At 34.1% G+C, this 26,598-nt stretch overlaps 1 protein-coding gene across 2 annotated transcripts in view; it reads right to left on the reverse strand.

Annotated features, from left to right (window-relative positions):
* TMEM232 (transmembrane protein 232) overlaps positions 1 to 26,598 on the reverse strand; it is a 192,868-nt gene that overhangs the window by 83,174 nt on the left and 83,096 nt on the right. For both annotated transcript variants that reach the window (XM_066379914.1, XM_066379915.1), the window contains exons 12-13: positions 25,549 to 25,727; positions 13,988 to 14,235 (exon numbers count right to left, since the gene is read on the reverse strand). In XM_066379914.1, the coding sequence (XP_066236011.1) occupies positions 13,988 to 14,235; positions 25,549 to 25,727 (427 nt within the window). The remainder of the gene's footprint in view (positions 1 to 13,987; positions 14,236 to 25,548; positions 25,728 to 26,598) is intronic.

The raw sequence follows: 26,598 nt of genomic DNA on the forward strand, positions 1-26,598 counted from the left end.
AATGGTTTAGTAAAATTACAATGCTAATGATATGCTCTTTTCTTTGAGTTTTATGTAGAAAAAAAAACAAAGAGAAAGGGCACCACTTAACATTCATTCTAGCTCAGTAAGACCCAGGTTAGTGAACTATTGGAACAGCTGAGAATTTAGTGATCTATCACTTCAGGTAGGATTGATGCTTAGCAATTACTGATCTTACATTGCTTCAGCAGAGTTGTCTTAAAAGTGGAAGCTGTTCAGCCTGACCAGGCAGTGGCACAGTGGATAGAGCATTGGACTGGGATGCGGAAGGACCCAGGTTCGAGACCCCGAGGTCGCCAGCTTGAGTATGGGCTCATCTGGTTTGAGCAAAAGCTCACCAGTTTGTACCCAAGGTCGCTGGCTCGAGCAAGGGGTTACTCAGTTTGCTGAAGGCCCACGGTCAAGGCACATATGAGAAAGCAATCAATGAACAACTAAGGTGTCGCAACACACAATGAAAAACTAATGATTTGATGCTTCTCATCTCTCTGTTCTTGTCTGTCCTTGTCTATCCCTCTTTGACTCTCTCTCTGTCTCTGTAAAGAAAATAGTAATTAAAAAAAAAAAGTGGAAGTTGTTCAGAGTGATAAATGAATATGACAATTAATTAAATATATAAGGCTTGATTAGGATTAGATATTGATGCACTCTTTTAAGAAGGGGGTAGAAGATTTTTTAAAAACCCAAATGAAAAGAGAATTTAGAATGTAAAAATTGAAGTGTTGGGAAGAAAGATATATCTGCAGCACATATGAAGTTTATAAACAAATGCAGAAATTCTAGAAATGTTGCAGCAACATAGTTTGGAGATAATAAAGACACACATGGAGGCATATAAATATGTCACACAGTTTTCATACATTCCTGGTACTATCTTTCATTCTTCTATTGATATCTTTCATCATGCCTTGCTCTGGTCATGGTATTTCCCACTGTGCTCCATATTGTGAAACACCTGAAGCCTGTTCTGAGGGCCTTCTGAACCCACTCTGAGAGCTCCCATTTCATAGCAGTGATTGGCATGAACATTTTCACGTAGCTAACTTGTTTGGGCTGAGTTTTACTTTCTTAAATGTAAATGGAGGATGTGAAGTAAGGGGCCTAAATGTGTTATGGGGAGAAGTAAATTCCTTAAATACATATCTCTGTGCCTTACTTGTTGGATAAACTGAAAGAAGAGACACACTCTGCTATTGCCAGTGATATCAATATATGATTAACAAATCTTTGAAAAAAAAATGGAAAGACTAGTAAAATTTTAAAAAGGCCTGTAGTGCCTGACCTGTGGTGGCGCAGTGGATAAACCGTCGACCTGGAAATGCTAAGGTCGCCGGTTCGAAACCCTGGGCTTGCCTGGTCAAGGCACATATGGGAGTTGATGCTTCCAGCTCCTCTCCCCTTTCTCTCTCTCTGTCTCTCCTCTCTAAAATGAATAAATAAAATTTTAAAAAAAAATAAAAAAAAAAAAAAAAAAAAAAAAAAAAAAAAAGGCCTGTAAGCCTGTGAAATAACCAGAATGGCCCTTAAATTTTACCTCTCAGTGACAATCTACCTAATACTGTGGCATTTTGATACATGCAAATGTTTCATTAAAAGATGAAAATTTGTTTCTGTTGTGTGTACATAGCCATACACATATATCTTCTTGACCACTGGATCTTATCTGTGAACTTGGAAAGCTTCATGCACTGGTTTGGCACTTTTTTTGCCTTTTAGGCAGATACTGAAAGTCTTTGGAAGTATGCTTCATATAAAACTCTCTGTGATTATTTTGCCACTTGTATTTATATTTTTTGAGCAATGAGCAGAAAGTGCTGATCAGAGATACTCAAAGAGAAGGATTCTATCAGTATCGAGATAGATTATTTAAGGAAGTCTCCCTTATCTGTCCTTGAATCTATCTCCTTATACTTAAAAAATTTAAAACATATTATTATATTTTACAGTTATCATAATCTTTCATAAATTTTTCTCAACTTGTTATAAATCCCCCTGGATTTTCTCCTACCTTTTCAACTATAGATACAGTTTGGTTTTCTGATTGTTTTGCTATCATTTTTGCTATCAATGTCTTTTTCCAGACATTGAATGGTGATATTTCTTAACATTCTGCCTCAGGCCCACCTCTCACATCATTTGATGTTCTTTCCCAAGGCACTGCTGCTTGTGCCCAAGACTTCAGTCACCACCTGCATTCAGTGACTCAGCCCCAACTTCTTCCCTGATAAGAGAACTGGGAAACTCACTGCCTACTTTAAATCTCCACTTAAAAAACTCAAAAGCACCTTCAAATTCAACAGGTCCAAAACAAACCCATGACCTTCTATTCCAACCACACCTTGCTCCTCCCCCACATTCCCTGTCTCAGTGAATGGCATGGCTATTAGACTAGCTGATCAACCTGGAAAAGAGATTTTTCTCTCCTTCACCTTTGTCACTCTCTCATATCTAATTATCACCAAATCCTGTTGTTTTTTCTTCCAAATGTTATGCAAATTTATCTGCCTTCTTTCCATTTCTATTGCCACCAGCCTTGTTGTTTTGCAATGGTATCCTATGTACTTTTCCTACATAACAAAGCCAATAATGGCAATAGTGATACTGATGATGATATACTACTAATAATACAATTATTGCACTGATCAATATGTCAATATATTTATTATATTTTATTTATAATTATGCTATTATATTTATTAATATAATAAACATGTTATGCTTATTCTGTTTCAGTATCTTTTAATTGACTAACTCATTAATTTCTCAAAAGCACCCAACAAGAAATGCACTATCATTACCTCATTTTATAGACAAAGAGATTTTTTGGTTTAGAAAAGTTAAGTGACTTGTCCAAGGTACTTCACAACTGTGATCAGGTCACAACCTCAAACATACAAAAACAAACACCCTTCTCTGTTCACTCCTCACTCTACCACATAAAACACATTCAATGCCTTCTTGTGGCTTCTGACATAAAAGTTGAAAACCCTGCCCACCTCTCCAGTCTCATCTCCCATGGCTTAAATGCTCCCATCCAGCATTATTTAAATGCTCCATGATTCCTTTCACCATGTGAGTTTTGTACATCCTGTGCCCTTCTGCCTAGCATTATTGAACTCCCTCCCCACTGCATGTCTTCATAACACCTCACACCTCTCCCTCAGGACATCATTATTTATATACCATGGCACTTTCTTTCATAGCACTTATTGTAAAGATTTAATATATATGTGTGTGTGATTTTTACATATGTTTGTGTGGCTTTAATTAACATCTATCTCATATACTTGATTGTAAGTTACATTGGGAAGGAAATATAATTATTTTTTGTTCACTATTTTACCTGTGACACTTTATTTCATAGTATCTACCTAAATTAGGTACTTAATTATTAGATAAGTAAATATATTTAAAAAATAGAAAACTGAGTGTAAAGTCCAAAATAATTTTATGGTAAAAAATAAACATGCTAGAAACACAAGCAGTAGTTCTGGACAAGAAACCGTCAGTCACACTTTGTCTTTGCATTCCTACTGCCTAGCACACTGCCCACAGAGATGTTTAGTTAATGTTGACTGAAGGACTATACCACCTCTATTAGTTCTGTTTCCTACCATTGAAAGCCATTGCAAGAGACCTCCTGGGAAAGCTGGGTTAGTTGGGGAGCAAATTTTGCCCTGATAGGTAGACAGAAATTACCTGTGTGGATGCTAAAGTTTTCAAAGACTTCATATGTACGATCACCTACTTGATCCTACCAGGAAACATTTAGAAATGGGGGAAGATTAAATCCTTCCACTAATCTGAAAGCCTAGGAAAGGGTGAGGGGGAATACTGATTTGATTAATATTATGTCCAAGTTTATAATCCAGTTAAACAAATAATACATGTCTGTCAACCACTGCAAATGCATTTCTACACAAACTGATCATTGCCCTTTTCCTTGAAAGATTAGTATACATGCAAAACAAAAAAAAAAAAAAAAAGAAAGGATAAACATTGATTTTGGTTTTGTTTTTTTGTTGCACTATTTTTGTCTTCCATAGGGCTGTCATTTTAATTCTCATTGATCTGTATGATCTGTATTTATAACATAGCATGGCCTTGGCTGGCTATCTCAGGTGGAACAACAAATTGATGTTTCTCTCTCTCTCTCTCTCTAAAATCAATCAATCAATTAAAAAAGCATGGTTTTACATGTTACCCAGTTCATTTTAATACCTATGCAATTTTTAAGATTCTGCATCCCATTGTGTCACTGTGAATAGAGAACTCCCAGGGTTGATGATCATATTGAAGCTAGACTCTTGTCTTATAAACGTAAAGCCACTGCATTAAAAATGTAAGTTAAAGGTATGGCCCCATAGCCAACACCCAGAATTCTAGTTCAGATCAAGACTCCAATTCAATGGAAAGGCAGGAAAAGATAGGAGACAGTAGCAGATAGATGAGGAATGATCTATTTCTAAGGCAAGACTGCCGGTAAACTGAATCATGTATTGGAAATGGATGTATGAAGCATGGTTCTGTCATTGGCAGTTGAATTTCACTTGCAATACCTTTTCAATGTCTAGAAGTTTTAACACTTTAGATGATTGATCTGAGTTATAGTCTAACCAACTTTTTAAGAACAAAAAATTTATTTAAACTCTCCTTCTTTTACCCCCCATTGAGAATATATGTATAATTTATATTATATACATATATTATACAGGAAGGGGCAAATGTAGGTTTATTATCACTAGAAAATAAGACAGTAATTACTAAATAATACAAGAATAAACTCTGTGTTTTGTGTACTATAAACCTACTTTTGCCCTACCCCATATATGTGTATAATATAATATCATGAATATAACATATATTTTATATTATGTTAAATTTTATATGTATATTTTTTTTCCTCTAGTGGCTTTAGCCAAAATAATACTGATGCCCTTAAAGTGCTTCCTCCTTGACATAGATGACCTACTATTAACAAGAAAGATGTAGAGCCCATCAAAATCAAGACAGAAATTAAAAACATGAAAATAAAAAGCTTTCTCTTGTGACTTGAAGACAAGTGTTTAACAAGCTTAAGGCTTCGGCATCAGACGAAGTTCACAGGAGGAAGGGAAAGCAGAGTTAGGAATCAGAACGCATCTGTTTAAGTTCAAACTCCCCACTCACAGTTGTGAATCCTTGAGCAAATTATTTAACCTCTCAGTGTTCACATCTATAAAGTGGAGATTTTATTGGTATATAAAATCTATAAAATGGATGAAATAATTACAGTATATCTACATCTAAGGGTAGTGCTTAGCACAGTACCTTGTTAATAAAATGTACTCATGTGGAGTGGCAAACACAATTGTTTGGCAATGATCTCAAAGACTCCTCTTGAATTGTCTGACAACTTATAGCTAGAATAGAGAGTCGTAAGAGTCTTTCATTTGGTGGCTGTTTCAGCAAAACTCAACTTTCCAAGGAGCCCAATGGCCTCCTTCCAAGTGCACTTCCCAAGGGCTCCAGATTTGGGGCAGCTGGCATTCCTAGTATCCCCTATGCAGCTGATGCCCAACTTCAGATGACTTGCAAACTGAACCCAAAAGGCATATTTCTTACTAAAAAAGGTCTTTTTCACACTTACATTATATCTTCCCTATGAAGGTCATTTTCACACTTACATTCCATTATGCATAGAGTAGCAGTCAGGCAGGGTCTCTTCTCTGAAAACACAAACAGTCTGAATATCCAAATGCATCCCACAACTCCAGCACACCTCTCAAATGAGAGAAATGGGGATCATGCTTCTCTTTTTGCTGATTATTGGTCTCTCCAATAAAACCTGCCCTCTGGGACATTGTGGTATTAACCTTGCCCCACCTTGTCACCATTCAGTAAATGTTAGCTACACTAGTTCTATTACTTGGGAATTAGCTCATTTATGAAGGAAGCTGCAGAGGATTTGCAATAGCCTTGGGTTCAGCCACCCTGTTTTTGAAGTCAGTCATGATGTAAAATTCCCTGCCCAGATGACAACAGGTGTTCCCAGTCCATTCTTGCTAGTTTCACCTGGGATCTCTTCCAGGTGCTGGTCTTATGAATGAAGTCTTCCAACATACAATTTGGAGCAAATTAAGCATGATAAGAGATAAAGTTTTAAATGTATATTCTCCTAGTCTTTACATATACACAAATAATTAGTTGCTTGTGAGTTTCTAGCAATTCAATGAATGAGCTTAGGAGACAGGCTTAAGAAACCTCAGAATCTGTACAACCAAGAAGTGTAGATGTGGCGACTAGTTTTTGAAAATTTGGTCTTTAGAGTTCTGAATTCTCAGCCTTAATGTAAATTTAAGATAGTTTTGTTAACGGTTAACGTAATACACCATATCAACAAAACAAAGAACAAAAACCACATGATCTTATCAATAGATGCAGAAAAGGCTTTTGATAAAATACAACACAATTTTATGTTTAAGACTCTCAACAAAATGGGTATAGAAGGAAAATATCTCAACATGATAAAGGCCATATATGATAAACCATCAGCCAACATCATTTTAAACGGCATAAAACTGAGGACTTTCTACCTTAAATCAGGAACAAGACAGGGTTGTCCACTCTCTCCACTCTTATTTAACATGGTGCTAGAAGTTCTGGCCAGAGCAATCAGACAAGACAAAGAAATAAAAGGCATCCATATCGGAAAAGAAGAAGTAAAGGTATCACTTTTTGCTGATGATATGATCCTATACATCGAAAACCCGAAGGACTCCACAAAAAGATTATTAGAAACAATAAACCAATACAGTAAGGTTGCAGGATACAAAATTAACATACAGAAGTCCATAGCCTTTCTCTATGCCAACAATGAAATATTAGAAAACGAACTCAAAAAAATAATCCCCTTCACGATTGCAACAAAAAAAATAAAATACCTAGGAATAAACATAACAAAGAATGTAAAGGACCTATATAATGAAAATTACAAAGCATTGTTAAGGGAAATCGAAAAAGATACAATGAGATGGAAAAATATTCCTTGTTCTTGGATAGGAAGAATAAATATAATCAAAATGGCCATATTACCCAAAGCAATATACAAATTTAATGCAATTCCCATCAAAATCCCTATGAGATTTTTTAAAGAAATGGAACAAAAAATCATCAGATTTATATGGAACTATAAAAAACCCTGAATAGCCAAAACAATCCTAAGGAAAAAGAATGAAGCTGGGGGCATTACAATACCTGACTTTAAACTATATTATAGGGCCACGATAATCAAAACAGCATGGTATTGGCAGAAAAATAGACACTCAGACCAATGGAACAGAATAGAAAGCCCAGAAATAAAACCACATATATGTGGTCAAATAATCTTTGATAAAGGGGCCAACAACACACAATGGAGAAAAGAAAGCCTCTTCAACAAATGGTGTTGGGAAAACTGGAAAGCCACATGCAAAAGAATGAAACTCGACTACAGCCTGTCCCCGTGTACTAAAATTAATTCAAAATGGATCAAAGACCTAAATATAAGACCTGAAACTATAAAGTACATAGAAGAAGACATAGGTACTAAACTCATGGACCTGGGTTTTAAAGAACATTTTATGAACTTGACTCCAATGGCAAGAGAAGTGAAGGCAAAGATAAATGAATGGGACTACATCAGAATAAAAAGTTTTTGCTCAGCAAGAGAAACTGATATAAAAATAAACAGACAGCCAACTAAATGGGAAATGATATTTTCAAACAACAGCTCAGATAAGGGCCTAATATCCAAAATTTACAAAGAACTCATAAAACTCAACAACAAACAAACAAACAATCCAATAAAAAAATGGGAAGAGGACATGAATAGACACTTCTCCCAGGAAGAGATACAAATGGCCAACAGATATATGAAAAGATGCTCAGCTTCATTAGTTATTAGGGAAATGCAAATCAAAACTACAATGAGATACCACCTCACCCCTGTTAGATTAGCTATTATCAACAAGACGGGTAATAACAAATGTTGGAGAGGCTGTGGAGAAAAAGGAACCCTCATTCACTGTTGGTGGGACTGTAAAGTAGTACAACCATTATGGAGGAAAGTATGGTGGTTCCTCAAAAAACTGCAAATAGAACTACCTTATGACCCAGCAATCCCTCTACTGGGTATATACCCCAAAACCTCAGAAACATTGATACGTGAAGACACATGTAGCCCCATGTTCATTGCAGCACTGTTCACAGTGGCCAAGACATGGAAACAACCAAAAAGCCCTTCAATAGAAGACTGGATAAAGAAGATGTGGCACATATACACTATGGAATACTACTCAGCCATAAGAAATGATGACATCAGATCATTTACAGCAAAATGGTGGGATCTTGATAACATTATAAGGAGTGAAATAAGTAAATCAGAAAAAATCAAGAACTACATGATTCCATACATTGGTGGAACATAAAAATGAGACTAAGAGACATGGACAAGAGTGTGGTGGTTACCAGGGGTGGGGGAGGGAGGACAGAGGGAGAGTTAGGGGGAGGGGGAGGGGCACAGAGAACTAGATAGAGGATGGCGAAGGACAATCTGACTTTGGGCGAGGGGTATGCAACATAATCTAATGACAAAATAACCTAGACATGTTTTCTTTGAATATATGTACCCTGATTTATTAATGTCATCCCATTATCATTAATAAAAATTCATTTTAAAAAAAAAAGATAGTTTTGTTGACAAAGAAAAATATTATGCTTTGAAGTAGAATTATTATATGTCTGGTTTTTTTTGTTTTGTTTTGTTTTTTGGCTTCAGCTTTTATGATATTGTAAAGAACCTTAATAATTTTTCACTTTTTTAAAAAACTGCTGAGGGGCGAAAAGAGCATGCATTCAACAGCATGGTACACTAACTTAAAGCAAAACCACAAAATCTAATGTATGGAAGCAAAATAATATTCTTTTGAATATTCTTTTAAAAAATTTTTGTAAAGGAAAGAAGTAAAATCTGCAAGTATTTCACAGCAAAACACATATTTATAAACATTTGAAAGAAAGAATTCATTCTTTCAAAGAATTTTATTGGCTAGAAACACAGGGGAGAAAAGTGTTTGGAAAATAATTGTAAGTCATGAGATGCAGCAGATGCTTCATCAGTAAGAAAGCCTCTCTCCAGCCCTGAAAAAAGAAACTCCTGTTTTCTCTTTACTGGTAACTTTTCAAATCTTCACACCGAAATAGGTATGCCTTAGTGCTCCCAGGCAATAAGGAAGCATATCTTTAATTTTCTGTCCTCCTGCCTCTTAAATGTGCCTTAATTGTTGGCCTTCTTGCTGGCTTTCACATTGCTATTTGTTGAAAGCACAAAATAAAGATTGCTATGAATACTTTATGAGAAACTGATGATAAAACCCTATGCATGAAGACCTTTAAGAGATGAAGAGCTGAGCATACAGTAGGGTGTAAATTATGCCTTTGTGCTTTATCTGTGGGACTTCAACATGCTCAGATGTTCATTAATTTTATTAATTTTAGCTCATGGACCTGGACATAGGAGGTGGGGAATTAACACAGGTACTAGGTATGGGATTGTTGACTAGATGTAGAATCAAGTAAACAGAAAAAATGAAATTTTCTACAGTTAATATTTAGTGAGGCAGTGACATTTTTTTTTCAATGCATTAGCTTAGATTTAAATGTCTTTCCAACAACTTTTTCAAAAGCAGGCATATCCCATACCCTTGATAGACGATAGAGACTATTTAGCCAGGCCTGCCCTAGCTTTTGTCTTCATGTCAAGAGCTATAACCCTCCAGTCACCTCCTTTGTATCCAGTGATTAGTTTGCTCCAAACTGGAACTGGAAATAGGCACAACTCCAGGGGGCACTGTTCACATGCACTGCAGTGTGAGTGGCACAGTGTGAAAGTAGGACAGGATCTGTGCTGCGCTGAGTTGCTTCTGCTACAGAGATGCCCAGGCTGCTGTGCCTCTGTGACTTTCTCATCTGAGCCAGGGACTCTGATGAGAGTCCTAGCTTATAATGGGCCTATAATGAGGTGTGAGAAAATGGATTAGGAAATAACATTTATCCAAAGATCAGCGATGAACGATTGTCATTATGTAAGGAATTGTAGGCTCTGATGAGAAGCTTAATTTACTAATCTTTCAAAGCCTTTAGGACTCTTTGGATCTTTACCTCACTCCTCTTTTTTGTCTCTTCTCTGATTTTGCATATTCTTCCCTTTATCCAAAGCCCTGTGCATATCTCTCCATTTGTACCTTTCATCCTCAGTGTGTCTCTCACCTTACTTTTATCGTCTCCCTTTCATTCTGGTCTCTTTCATTTTTCTTTCTGCTATAACTTGTATTCCTCTGTTCTGCCATTTTAAGCAATCCCAATACATCTCCTTTTCTCTCTCTGTCTTTCCTTTCTGTGTCCCAGCAGGCAACATTCATCGCCATTTGCCTCTTTTCTGTTTGTTTAATCTGTCTTTGTCAATATCCAATTTCTTCTATATTTCTTTCTAGTTTCTTTCTTCCTGTCTCTTCTATTAACTGACCATGATGAGAAACCAAAGTACACTCATTCAACATCCTCTCTTTGTGGCTCCAGACTGATTCTTCTTCCGTGTCTGAGGTCCTTTAGAATGTACAGAAGACATTTGGGGATTCTAAAGTAAAGCTCAATACCCATGACATTTCAACCTGGCATTTCCATTGTACCTTGATCATACTGCTATTTTATAAATATCTAAATACATGCTGAAGAATAATTTTTAAATACTTATTTTTGGACCTAAGACTACTGAAGTACAGGCTGTGTGATACTATACTTAATCTCAAATTTACAAATCTTTCACACACTGGTTTAGAATTTTTAAAATAATGCTTAAATCTATGGAAAAATTTTCCTCAAGCATGTGTCTATTTTTCTGTTGACTGTGCGTAAAAGAAAAGTGTGTCTACCTCGTTGTCCTACCCAATAATCACACCTGTAATAAAGTCTGTCTTCAGGCAGCAACAGTCGCATGAGTTTGGACTTCACATAATGATTTAAACAAATGCTGAGAAAAAGAATTCCCAAATGGTTTAGCATCTCCTTAAGGAATTAGAAAATTATTGGGAAATTCACCACAAAATAGATCAAATGATAGAAGCAGTAACAGATTCATAGGCATAAAGAAAAAGTACATAAATTAGAATCCAAACTTTGGTTAATTGAAAAAAAATAACAAATAGTTAAAATACTAAATAAACTAATGGAGAAGAAAATATACAAATATACAAACAAAATAAGAATTGGCTAAGAGGAGAATAACCACAGAATCAGAGAGAATGCAAGGATCTAATTTGTTCAATTATGGCCAAGTAAATTTTGAAAAATGGGATGAAATTAATAATATTCAATTAAAATGTAATTTGTTAAAATTGACTTGAGAAAAAAGAGAAAGTTCTGAAGAGACTGGTATTCAGGATTAACACTCCAGATACTTTTACGGCAGGAACCTCAAACAATAAGAATCTAGCTGTTGCCTGACCAGGCAATGGTACAGTGAATAGAGTGTTGGCTTGAGATGCAGAAGACCCAAGTTCAAAACCCCAAGGTCGCCATCTTGAGTGTGGGATCACCAGCTTGAGTGTAGAATTATAAATATGACCCCATGGTCGCTAACTTGAGCTCAAAGTTCGCTGGCTTGAGTCCAAGGTTGCTGGCTTGAGCAAGGGGTCACTTGCTCTGCTAGAGTCCCCCAGTCAAGGCACATTTGAAAAAGCAATCAATGAACAACTAAGGTGCCACAACAAAGAATTGATGCTTTTCATCTCTCTCCCTTCCTGTCTGTCTGTCCCTATCTGTCCCTCTCTCTATCTCTCTCTCTCTTTCTGTCTCTTTTGATAAAAAAATAGAGGGAATTCTACTAAAGTTTGAAAGAGTAGATAATTCAAAGTACTGAAAATAGAACATAGAAAAAGAAACTAAATGGAAATAAAAATATCAGTTAAAATATTTTTTATTTATTTATTATTTTTAAGAAATTTTAGTGAGAGAAACAGACAGGAAGGGAAACAGATGAAAAGCATCAACTCATAGTTGAGGCACCTTAGTTGTTCATTGATTGCTTTCTCATATGTGCCTTGAACAGGGGGCTCCAGCCGAGCCAATAACCCCTTGCTCAAGTCAGCAAACTTGGGCTCAAGTCATCAACTTTGGGCTTCAAGCCAGTGACCTTAGGGCTCAAGCCACTCCAGCCAGTGACCATGGGGTCATGTCTATGATCCCACACTCAATCTAGCAACCTCAGAGTCTTGAACTTGGAGTCCCACACCAATGCTCTATCCACTGCACTACTACCGGCTCAAGCTAAAATGTTTTTTAATGTTGAAGGAAAATGGATGACTCAATATTTTGGGGACAACTGAGTACTCATGTGGAGCAATACCTCACACTACACACCAAAAAAACCCTTTCATTTGACCAATGACTAAAATGTTCAAAATGAGTCCTTTAAAGTACCAGAAGATGGTCCTGGCCAGTTAGCTATCAGTTAGAGTATCATCCTGAAACACCAAGGTTGTGAGTTCAATCACCAGTCAGGGCTCATATGAAAAGTGATCAATGAATGCACAACTAAGTGGAACAACAAATGGATGCTTTTCTCTGTCTCTGTCTCTGTCTTTGTCTGTCTCATTCTCTTCCTCTCTCTAAGGTCAATCAATAATTCTTTTTAAAAAGTTCTAAAAGACAATATGACAAAATTTTAATTAAAATGAAAACAGCTTGTTAAAATAGATCAAAATATCTATAAACCATAGTGAAAATTGATAAATGTTATTACATTGAAAAATGACTGCATGGCAAAAATATACTATAGGCAAAATTTAAAGATAATTAAAAATTGGTGGGAAAAATAAACATTGTAGTTCTTACCATAAACAAAGGGACACATTGATTAATGGGTAAACAATTCTTGCAAAGCAGAGGCAAAAGACAAAAAACCAACAGAAACATGGGCAAAAGAAATAGGAGTTATTCTCATGTAGAGAAAAAACAAAAGGCTTTTAACATATGAAAGGTGTTCAAAACACTCATCTTAAGGAAAATAAAAATGAAAACTGCTTTTAAAAACTATATATTTTACTTTTCAGAATGTCAGAACCCAAGTTTTTCAACATCATCTGTTGGAAATACCAAAGAGAAACAAGGCAGTCTCATATAGTGACAGGCACAAAGATATATTAACTTTGTACAACTCATCTAAAAGGCATTTTGAAACTATCTACCCAAATTACAAAGTCACCTGCCCTCTGACACAGCAATTATACTTCTGAGAATTTATCCTACAGGCATTATTCTACATGTATAAAAAATATATGTGAAGGGTTACTTTTCATGATAGTCTGTATTAGTAGAGAATCAAAAACAACCAAATGCCATAGGCAACTGGTTAAATAAACTGAAGTACATCTTTACTAAGGAAAATATTATAACTGATTAAAAAATAATAATGAGAAAATTCTCTATGTACTGGCATGGAAAGATCTGTAAGAAATGAAGTTAAGTGAAAAATGCAATAGATATGTTTAGCATGCTAATTTTCATGTGAAAATGGAGAGAAAAATTTAAATATACTTATAAATTCTTATATTCACATTTTATAGATCTTGGAATGATTCACAAGCAATTAGTAACAGGGGAAATAGGGATAAACTAGGCAAATGAAGGTCAGTAATGAGAGGGAACTTTATTAAAACATTGATTTATATTATACAATTATACCTATTTTAAATATGAGAAAACATTTTTTTGAGAAGGGGATACTTTCTCATGATAGAATACCTAGAAGGTGGTGGAGCTAAAATATAAGTTAAATAAGAAAAACTGAGTTAAATAATCTGGCATATGATTATATATGTAATAATTTCTATGAATTTGAAATGTAATGTGTTAGAATAACAGGACTCTTTTGAATAGTGCTTTACTTTACCTTACAGTAAAATGCAGAACTCTCTTCTTCATACAATCTTGCTTTTTATACAGATGTTTCCTTTGGTCCCGTTTTATCAATGGTTCTTTCAAAAGGAGGTTACTGACATCAGTGAAGGGGAAGAATAGTTTGGAAAGTGCTTTGGCAATTCTCCACCCTATGTATTTGGAGAAAACTTCATCTCCAGCCTTTGAGAAAACTTTTGTATTGTAACCAGTGTAAGGATCCATGGGGTCATTTAACTCAGCCTGTTGAAAGGAAAAAAAAAAGTAACCAATTAAGGTAGAATTAAATGAGAGGGGAAATGATGTATTATTAAATAAAAGATAAAATGTATGTTTGTTTTTTTAAATTAATGTTATAGCATTTTTATTAAAAAAATAACATTTATTTAAAAAATGTAGTTTCCCCCCCCCAATTTTTAAATCACAATAAATTTCAATGACATTTAAAAATTAAGCAAAAATAAAATTTTGAAATAAAAATTTGAAAATTCAGTGATATAATATTTATTTTAAATTTGTATACTTCCCAGGCAAGAATTACAAAACAATTTATAGTATTTATTTAATAAATTAAGCAAGCAGTTTAAGTAATATATATGTGTTATTAAAGAAGAATTTTATTTCTCTGTGCATAATCTAGATCTTCCTTGAAGTCAACAGAAAATTTCTATAGAACCAAATTTGTGTAAAAACAAACAAAAAACAAAAAGGGCTTTGTATTTTTGCTTATATTGAAGATGTTCTAGGATTAGATTTAGATTTAGATTAAATCGGATATGTTCTAATAAAAAGAAAACCTAAAACAAAAATTCCACAATATTTATGCAGTCTTTACTCAGGAAAGAGCTATTTTCTGTATTTTCCTATTTATGTTCAATAATATTCATGACATATTTTTAATTATATCTTCTTTTGAAATGGCTAGAGGCATATTTTCCTTGGCTGGAATTAGTAATAATAAATGAAAATATACATTTCAAAATGTTACATATTATACTTTTTTATAATGTTTACAATAGTTTTCTATTAGGAATTCTTTCCGCACAAATAAATTGAATATTTCCCTCTCTCATTTAAATGTTTACATTTTTGTATTCAATGTTACCAATCTTCATGCAGTTTATTACCAGTCATTCGGGATTCATTTCATATGCCTATTGCTCTTACGGTAGAAAACAAAAGAGTGGAAAATGTTCTGCATATGAACATGTAACGTAACATTTTTAGGATTTCAAGATCAGGCTTGGCTCAATGAAATACTGTTTAAAGATCAACTATAGCATTATTTATATAAAATTAAAGTGAAAAAAATTAGAACAATCTCATGATAAAGACTGAAAATAATAAAGGGTTAGAGCAATGAAGAAAATAGTGAAGGCAGGTAAATAAATATGTATTACTGTAAAAGCCATAGAGGATATGAAAGAATAATATGGATATACATATAATGAAAATCATGCAAATAAGTAAGCACCAAAACATAAAATGAAGACTCAAGAAAGCTTCAAAATGCTAGAAAATTAATATTGAAATTTATAAAAATAACTCTATTTTTACTGTTTTAGAAAAAGATTTTAATCCTTGAAATACATGTATTTTTAAAATATCTTCAATTTTCATAATCTCTAGATGTTGGAGTCAGTAAACAATCCTGTTTATACTATTCCCAGTTGTGTATCTTGCTTGTAAACTAGGTCACAATCATGGAAAGAGCAGTCAGTTAGAAACAACAAACTAAACTTTGTCTAGGACACTGAGTAGCTATTTGTAACTTTGAGGACATCATTTAATTTCTGAAAGTCTGGGGGTTCATCTGGAAAATCTAATCACAGTAACCTGGGTTGTTTATTCTGCTTAGCTTGCATGGTTTAATTTTTTATAAGAAAAGGTACTTTAAAACCAAGAGTAATATATAGTATTACTCAAAAATATTACTATGAGCTCTACCATTACTAAGAGAGTAATAAATGAATGAATTTGTGAATAAACCAGCAAACATGTTTTCTTTTTTTTACAGTAATTTATTTATTTATTTATTTTTTTAGAGAGGAGGGGTGGGAGAGAGAGTGAGAGAGAGAGAGAAGGGGGAGGAGCAGGAAGCATCAACTCCCATATGTGCCTTGACCAGGCAAGCCAAGGTTTTGAACTGGCAACCTCAGTGTTTCCAGGTTGATGCTTTATCCACTGTGCCACCACAGGTCAGGCCATAATGTTTTCTGATGACAATTTCTAGATTAAAAATAGCATTGTTGGCCCTGGCCAGTTGGCTCAGTGGTAGAGTGTCGGCCTGGCGTGTAAGAGTCCTGGGTTCGATTCCCGGCCAGGGCACACAGGAGAAGCGCCCATCTGCTTCTCCACCCCTCCCCCTCTCCTTCCTCTCTGTCTCTCTCTTCCCCTCCCGCAGCCGAGGCTCCATTGGAGCAAAGATGGCCCCGGGCGCTGGGGATGGCTCCTTGGACTCTGCCCCAGGCGCTAGAGTGGCTCTGGTCGCAACAGAGTGACACCCTGGAGGGGCAGAGCATTGCCCCCTGGTGGGCAGAGCGTCGCCCCCTGGTGGGCGTGCCGGGTGGATCCCAGTGGGGCGCATGCGGGAGTCTGTCTGACTGTCTCTCCCCGTTTCTAGCTTCAGAAAAATACAAAAACAAAAAAAAAAAAATAGCATTGTTTTCAGGTAGCATTACCCTGCATTATAGAATCTTGATGCTCCTTTCCTCATATCTCATTTGACAACTCCTTGTTTTCTTTCCTTCTTCTGGGTTGTAGATCCAGATGCCAGCTCTTTCAAGAAGCAAAATAATGGCATTCCTGCCTCCCAAGATGGTACCCTGGTTGAAAGCCCAGGTAATCTCTCCCCCATTGATGTTCAACACATTCAACACAGGAAAATGTACTTTCAGGTATCAGTCAAATGCATCGTTGCTTGATCTAGGCAAGGTTCTGTTTGCTTTCCTGCAGAAAGTAGCCAGGAAATAATATAGGCTTTGTAGTTAGAAAGATCTGAAACCAGGTTTGGCTTTTCTGCTTACTAGTTATGAATGTGAACTTGGGAATTTTTTCAAATTAAAACTTGGGAAATTTAATTAGCCTCTTCAAGCAATAGTTGGTGCTTAATTTAGTTCCATCTTGTTTTTTTATTGTGATATGGAGATAAAATAATGACTTTTCAGAGTTTTTGTGAGGGTTAACTTACATAGATGACAGTGAGAAGCTCAAAAGGTGTCAGTTCCTTTCAGGGCTCCACCAAGACAGGACACCGATGCTACAGCCTTGGCACTGCCTCCCACCCCAACCCAGGGGAGACTTGATCTTATTCTCTGCCTTGCTGAAAACAATTTTGTTGTGTTGTAACTTTTATATCAGAGTATGCATCAACTTGTATCATGATTATACTTCTACAGTCATCTCTCTCCTTTTTTTTAATAGCCTTCTTTTTTCTCTTAAAGCTTTGTTACAAAATGCAGAGACTTAAAAGCCAACTATGCAGAAATATAAGTCTATACTTCTGTGGATATACACAAAATATTAAGGACCATTCCTTAAAACAGATTCCAAATTTATGAATTTACTTCTAATCAGCCTGCCAATGAACATTACCTCAAACTCCACCTTTAAATGTTATTCATACATTTACAGTTTCATCATGAGTCTCTATTTTTAGCAATGCCCATATAGATTTTAAATTTCAGGGTTTTCCTTATTGCATTGTTGAAACTTGACATTTTTTTCAAGAAACAAATGGACATTTTTGATTATCTGTGTTAATTTTACTGATTTAGTAGTAAAATTGTATTATTCCTAAAGAATATTTCTCCCACGCATATTCTAACCATATGCAGGAGCACATCTTTGCATTGGACATAAAGATGGTAAAAGACACAATTAATATAGGTTGGCTAGAAGATGGTTAAGTCAACACAAAGGGAAATTCTGCAAGGAATTATGATGTAGTAACAATGCAGAGAAAAAGCCCCTCCAGAGTTCTGAATTTTCTATCAATAATTAAGGGAATAGAGCAAACACATCATAATTTAAGCTCACACTATCCTAACATGGAGAAAAAAAGAGAAAGAAATAGGATAGTAAGCCATTGCAACATAATTTTCAGTTAACTCTATCTCCGTCTCTTCCTGTCTCTCTTTTCTGTTTCTACCTGTGAATGTTTAACTTCCTTGGGGGTAGGGGGATGGTAATTTTTTTCTTTAAACCTCAAAATTTAAATATAAGTGACTCATTGGTAGTCTCAAAAGACTATTTCCTATAAGAAATATAGAATTTTACAATGGAGGGATAACATGAGTAATTCCTTGCTACTAAATGTGGTCCTTAAATCATTATTATTGTCATTACCTCCTTCAAACATAGAACTGCAGAATCTCAGGCCCTACTCCTATATCCACAGCAAGTTTAAGAAGGACTGCTGTAGTAGATTAAGAAAGAGAATATCCCATGTTCTGATTTATTAGTTGTGAGATCTCATGTAAGTTACTTAACCATTCTGAGCATATTTCCTTATTCCTTCATATAAGATGACAATAATACTGCCCTTTCTTAGGTTGTTGCTAAGATTAAACGCAGGAATTAAATATTTTTTTCTAGTACAGTGTCTGGCATGCAAGTAATTTTTCAGTAATTTTAGTTTCTTGTTCATAATTAATTTTGGAGAAAGCACAGCACAGTAGAAATGGCAGAGCAAAGCTTTGGGTTAAGCTCACTCATGGGCTCATCACACTCTAATTCTGTTTAGATTCAGATCCCCACTCTCTCTGGGTGATGATGGTGGTGAAAGAGCTGTGGGGCTTAGATGAGTTAGGATGTGTAAGATACATAGCATAGTGCCTGATGCTTGGTAAAAGCTCTACAGGTTTTATCGTTCTCTTAAAAATATATATATTTGTTGCATTGGAGTTCTATTGACTATTTAAAAGGACTTTATTCTTCTAAAAATCCATCTTCCTTTCCATATTCAGTTTCATTTATGTTGAAAGAAGAGGCATATATGGAAGAGGAGAGAGGTACTATGAGAAAAGAGACGAACCGTGCTGTTGGCTCTATTTTGCTTCTTATGGAGTATACATTAAAAGAATGAAAACATCATTAAGAATAAAAACAAATTTTATTTTAAGATCTCAGCATGAAATGTTAACCACAAAGTGCTTTATCTGATGAGTCGAAGGCACCCCAAATAAAGTCACCTATTCATTTTAGCTGCACGTATTCCTTTTTGATATTTTAGGTCATATACCAGATGGCATAAGGCATTTATACATGATGACTTTTCCTAGGTGTGCCAACATATGCTGCAGAATTGCCTACATAGAAGAGCCTTGCTCATTGCAAGTCTCCCTGGAAGTATTTCAAACAAAGCACATCGATTAACATTTGTTTATTATGCCACTGTGAGTATATGACAGTTCTTGATTTCTTTCCCAAACACTCAGGCAACAGTTGGGTTTATATTGAATTTGTCAGTAAAAGGGCTCATGGTTAGGAATCTATTTAGAATTGTTTTTCATTTCAAATATGCTATCATATATCTTACCTCTCTTCTAGCCTCCATTAAGCATCAAGTTTTATGAACAGATATAATAAGAATTGTAGATGATAGAATATTATAATGAATTAAAAGCACATACAAAACACAAGAGCACGTAATATAGTTAGTAATGGATCTACCAATGCTTACAGGTAAATTGACATATTAAGTACAAAATTTGATTCACTAAATTTTATAGTTTATCATATGAACTACATATTTATTTTTAAAGTATACAAAGATAAAATTTTACTTAATTTCATGAAAATTCAAGTATACTTAATCCTTACAAGTAAATCCTTTCTACTATACATTAGTTTACGGTTAAGGCTGTGTTTCTCTCTGTGTAGGTAATATGATGATGACTTTATGTGAGGAAAGGTTTAGGTCGAAGGTGTTAGGAAAGTAAAGAAAAAAAATAAAGGTTGTGCTATAAACAGTCATTTGCATGAACTGAAATGAGAGTGGATACATATTTTATTTCAGATCAAAGCATCTGAGGCACATGCCTTCCTGTATAGATTTTTAAAGAGAGCCTCTATTCTTGTTGAGCAGTGATGCAGCACCTGAAGATTGACACTTTTTTTTATCACTGTGTAAGAAAGGTTCTAGCTATTTCACACCGGAAACTTGTCGCCCAAGGAGGCATCACAGGGCAAAAATATGGTGGCTCAATGGAATTTAGAAATTAGCAAGTTATTAAGAAAAAAACTTAAAATGTTTAGGGGTAAATAACTTCTGTAGTTTTATTACTGTAAATAGTGTTGCCATGATAGTGCCAAAACAAGGAAAGAGAAGGAAATCTTGAGTTTATCATGCTCATTGTTAATGTAAAATCAAACACACCTGTAAACATAACATATAGAAAGTATATAGACTATTTTGGACAAAAAAATACATTTTTAATAAATTCAGAAAATTTGCTTTAACACATTAAACCTGTAAACCAAATGTGCTCATTTTTTTAAATGAGCTCAGTCTTGAAATTGTTTTGCCTTGTCTTACTCATGTATGTGATGTTTAGTTGTTCAATGTATTCCACAGTACCATTATTAACTCCCTTAAAATTTCAGCTTTTAAAATCTGAAATAAATATGGATACTATTTTCTTTAGAGAAATTAAGCATGAAAGGAAGGAAGTTTCAGCTATGGACTTTACGGAAGTTAAAAGATCACATAAAAGTAGCATGACAGAGAGGAAAATAGAACTGCACAGACGTTAATCACTTTGGTCTTTTGAATAATTAGGTTTGGAGAATTTAAGGGAGTTAGTTCAGACATTATTACTCCTAAGACCTAGTACAGAAGTGTTATTTTCTATTTGACATTTAAAATATACCAACTAATAATAAACTGAAAAAACCTTTATGACCAACGTCATAAAAATAATGGAAGGAAAAACAGTGGCTAAGAATATAATTAACTGAGCAATTGATTAGACAGTTAACTTTATGTTCTATCTATACCAATGTAGAATTCATAGTCATAAAACTATCTTTCAAAATCTAATTGAATAAAAATCATTTTAGGTAAGTGAAAACTGACAGAACTAGCCACTAGCAGGTATCCATGAAAAGATACAAAACTGGTTTCTTTGAGCAGAAGAAAAATAATCACATATAAAAGGTCAAAGATTCAAAAAGAAAGAGAAAGGAAAGAAATGTATATGTGTAGGTAAATCTAAAGAATATTGAGTGTATAAAACAATGTTAATATATCGATACCTAAATACACATAAACACATCCAAATACAAATACACACACGCACTATTAAAGTGCTCAACGGGGAGACTGTGTAAGTAGAGAAATAAATGGAGTTCATATACAATAAGACCATTTAACGGTCCAGAAAAATATAAAATTTTTCTATATAAGACTTCAGTAATTCCAGGAGTCATTTTATAATATCTAGGGTAAACAAGTGAAAGAATATGTAACTACCAAATAAATAAAGGGGGTGGATGAAATGGTATAATAAAAAATAAACTTCATCAAAGAAGCATAAAGTGAGATTTAAAAGAGGAGAAAAAGGAACAGGAGGTACAAATAGAATAGTAAGTAAGATGTAGAAATAAACACAAGTATGCTGCAATGGTATTAAGTATAAATAGAATAAGAGTTTAAATATAAAGACAGGAATTTTAGGTTAAGAACCTACCGCTTCTCCAAAAAGACATACATATAAGAATTCAGAAGGCTTGGAATAAAAATATGGAAATAAATATGCCATGTATTCAAAAGAATCTATTCACAAGAACACTAATAAAAGAAAGCTACTGTGGTTATAGTCAAAATAGAAAAGGTACACCATAAAAAAAAAGAATACTTTATAAGGATGAGAGTATTGTCACTGATCACAGCAAAATTAAACAGTAAATCAAAATGATAAACACAATAAGAAAATCTCCATATATGCAGATGTTAAGCCATAAATTTGAAAAATCCATGGTCAAATTAAAAATAATAGTAGAAAGTATAAGTTTTTGAACTGGATGATAATTAAAATATTACTTATCAGAACTTTCAGAATACACATGTGTAGAGGGAAATTAATAGTTTTAAAGTCAATCTTAGAAAAAAGAAACAGTATAATTCAACAAAAATATATATCAGAAAACTCTTACTATGTAAAAATATGCCCCAATTTAAGAGCTTAACACAAACGTTTATTTAGTCCACAGTCCCACAGGTCAGCAATTTGAGCTGGGCACAGCAGAATGGGTCTTTTGGTCTTAGTTATATGTCCGTCATCAGCTGTTAGGGCAGTTAAGGACTGGCTGGTCTTGGGAGGGAGCAGTGACTCAGCTATGATATAGCTTGTCTCTGTTTTGTGTTCTCTCTCATCCTCTGAGTAACTTGAACTCATTTACACAGGAGTTACAGGGTTCCAAAAGAACTAAGAGAAGGCCAGTGCCAATGTGTAAGCATTTTTCAAATCTTCACTCGTATAATATAATGTTGATATTGTCATATGGTCCAAATCAAGTCACATAGTCAGGCCTAGAATTTGAGTGGGAAGGGAGTAAGGGAAGGATGTGGCTACAGGGAGTCTCCAATAAATTGGGCACAATTACTCTAACAACCTACCACAAGTTCCAAAGCAGTAAGTACTTCATTATTTCAAAAAGATACAGGAAATTGTACACATGAGTTTTATCTGACAAAATTACCAAACCATTAAAAGTTAAAATAGATGAACATTCCCCCCCAAAAAAACAAATTCCTTTGCTGAGCATCTCTATATTTATGAAACCATCCTGAAGTCTCTAAAGCCTTAGCTTGGTAACCTAAACATATCTTCAAATTTAATGCCTCACTGCCCATCCCAAATCTGTTTTCCCCAAAACAAAGTCAGCAATGGTTTCTCCGAGTGTTCTTATTTCTGCTCAGCTCATGACACACCTTATCTAGAAGACGCTCTCTTTAACACTGCCCCTAGCATCATTTAATGTAACTCACCATTTAAGTTTCCAGCTCAGGTACTACTTAAAGTAGTACTTGATATCAATGATTTTTCCTCACTGATATAAGGAAAAATTAGAGAACAAACATTTATCTGAATTCTCACCCTGTTCCATGTACTGTGATGGGTCAAGACACAATGTAACACTTCATTTTTATTGTTTCTTACATATTTCTGGAGACCTCTGGATGAGATAGTAAAATTTATTGTGTAAAGGCCATTTTTCGGACTTCTGTGTTTCTTCTGTAGAATTCAGTATGGCAAACAGACTTAGTTAATAAATAGACACATATTTATTTCATATTTTTTACCAATTTTGGTGAAATGTTTTTATATCATTTTTTCCTTTATATACTAATAGTTAAATAAAGGAATTCAAATGGAATTAAGTGATATTTCAAAGTCACCAGCTAGACACTTTATCATTTATATCCATAAATCATATATTTTATTGTTTAATAATTCAAATGCCTATCTCAACTAACTTTTATATAAAACAGGTCTCAAGTGACTTGTATATTTTAATAAATCTAATGCAAATTAAACTTATTTCTTATATTAAATATGTACTGTGCCTAAATGAATATGACTGCTTTTAGAAATTTCTCATTTAGATTTTCTCTAAGGAAAACTTGCCTTCCTGACACATTTACGATTTAAAATAAATGAAAGCATTCTTTAGACGTCTTCTCACTAAGCAAGAAAACTAATTAGCTAGCAATGCTTTTGCTTTTGTTCTTTTATTCTCAATACTGACTGCTTGAGTAACCAGGCCTTTACTTGGACCTTGCATCTAAAATATTTGCTATGTCTGATTTAACTGACTTATAAATTTCAAATGCAGTTATCAAAGATATTATTAAAATTTTGAGGAAAAAAGGCTACCTTATACCAAATAATTAGCCCTGGAAACAGGCATAGAAATAGAATTCTAATTATAGAAATGACAAATTTGAGTTGGCTTATTTACTTACAGTATAATCCATTGGAGATATGAAGTGGCATATAAAAATAGATACAAAACCAGAGAATAATGTAAATAATTGAAAATGTCATGGAAACAGAAAAAAATAAGAAAATAATAAGACTGGGTAAGATGAATACATAGCATTCTCTATTTTCTGTTAGAAACTGGCCAAAAATTAGACTCTCATTTTTTAAGCTCCAGCAAATCGCTTATACAAAATCAGCAATAAGGTTCAAGATTGCATGAAACTAAGGAGGACTTATGTTCTAAATTCTAATAAAGGTGATACTATGTGTTATAGTGGCAGTCTCTATAATAGGTATCATAATTGTTTTTGTGTCTTTTTTCTTTCTGGGCTCCTCAATCCAAAACCAAGGACAATGGTGAAGCACAGTTGCAGAAAAGAAAGTTCATAGAATCTAAAACAATGTAGTTCAAGTAAACACCTCTCTTGGTTGTCCTTCTCCGTGGGGGAAAAATATTTAAAAATCTAGAGAAAAGGATGGAGAGTCTTCCATATTCCAAATCCAACTTATGATTTAAAAAGCAGAGTTTAACATTTTGTTTTCTAAGAATCTAAAATGTAACTACTCTGTGTTGACAGTGACCCACCCATATGCTTTGACAATCAATTAAACAGAGTGATTTTCTTATTTGCTCTTCTAACTTGTTAACATTAATTCACATCCATAAAATTCTTGAAAACAGTACATTAAGAGTATCAGGTTAATTGCACCTATGAAAGCTAAAAAGAACCAGAAACTTCCAGTAGCAGGAAACAAAAATGTATTTTAGGATAACAAACAAATTACCTTTACTCAAAATAATACAGAGAGAAGAAAAACAAATCTGTTTGATGGAGTTTTGCAAACAGGATACCATATGGCTAAATCTCACTAGCAAATCACATTTGTATGTTATGAAAAGTAGCTAATGATAGCTAATTTTAATGATTTCCTTTGAACATAAAGAAAAATATACTACTCACAAAAATTAGGGAATATTTCAAAATGAATATGAAGCTATAAAATACCCCCTAACTTTTGTGAGCAGTATATGTTATCATTCAAATAAAACTAGAAAAACCAAGAACTTGTACAATACATTTTTAACTTTAAAGGAAACAACTTCAGTGTTAGTGAGGCCAGATTTGCAGTTTATATTGCCTAATGCTGAAAAGAAAGAACACACACATAAATAAGAAAACTAAATAATTTATTACCCAAATGGAGAATCTTTGGGAGTGAATTAATTCACTACTAATAAGGAAGCTGAAAAATTAGACACAGACCCGGGCTAACCTTTACAAATTGGAATGCATGCATGGTCAGCATACTTATAAATGCCTCTCAGAGACACAGGCTCAACGCAGGACAATTACTCTTCCCAGAAATCAACTCTTCTCTTCAAGCTGTTTAATCAGAAGATTACCCAACCTCTTATCTCTAACTAAAAATAGGTCAGCATTAAATTTTAAAAATATATGTTTTCAATTGTATCACTAATACTGAATGTGGACATCCCTTTCTCCTTAGAAAGGACAAATGCTTCCTAATGATAGAAATACCAATTTATTGCACAGTTTTATCTTACCTGAGCTATATTTATTGCATTATGGATCCGCTGATCCTTTTCGTGATCCTTTGTTGTTTGTAATGTTTGCCATATTAAGTTTCTAAGTCCATCCTGTTCCTCATCTCCCCGAAGTTCCCATGACATTTTCACCAGGTTATACACTAAGCCATAATATCCAATCCATATAATATCATCACCTGTTTAAAAATAGGAATTGATTTTACTAACACTTTAAAGTCTGCAATTTTGAGCTTTTCACTCTTCACTGCTTTTACTTCTTTAATTTTAAAAGATCAAAGATCATTTTGAAATTGCTAACCATATGAAAAGATGAACTGCATCTAATTAATAACATACCTCATGAATTTAAAAGTTAAATAGGTAAATTGTAAACTAGGTACTAAAAATAAATATTTGGAATTCAAGTATAAAGAAATTTGTTCAAATCAATATGAATACCTAGACCACCATGTGGGATTTTTATAATAAATCAAAGAAACAGGAGAAAAATCACTGGCCATTATAAGAATGATCAATCTCTATGAAACACAGCATGTGAACCAAGAAGAAAGCTTTGAAAATAATGTGAGAAGTAAACAAATATTTCTGATAAATTATAGGCTGTGAGATTTTTTTTCTAAGAACAGATACACAAGACAATTGAAATAGAGAGAGTAAAGAATCCAAAGAGAGAGAGAGAGAGAGAGAGAGAAGTCTAAGCCACTTCTAAAACTAACATACCAATTAGAAATTTATATACATTATTCAGTTCTACTTTTAAAATATGCATTTTCCTTACAAAAAAGAGAAAGAAGTTTCTCTTTACTCTTTAATTATTTCTTACTTAGATGCCATACTGCTGTGAAATACTTCAGGAAAAGAGATTCTATTCCTGAATTTAGGTAGTGAAGGGATAAACTTGGAGAATGAAATAATATAGGTATTCAAGGGGATATGAACTTAAGTTAGTCATGATAGTACTGAGTGTATGTGAGGCAGGGAACTGAGCAAGAGGAAGAGAAGGTTCAGAAAAGGGAGATGGAAGAGTTTTAAAGCCAGATAAATTCT

Source organism: Saccopteryx leptura, chromosome 4 (genome assembly GCF_036850995.1).
Source record: "Saccopteryx leptura isolate mSacLep1 chromosome 4, mSacLep1_pri_phased_curated, whole genome shotgun sequence".
Classification (NCBI taxonomy): domain Eukaryota; kingdom Metazoa; phylum Chordata; class Mammalia; order Chiroptera; family Emballonuridae; genus Saccopteryx; species Saccopteryx leptura.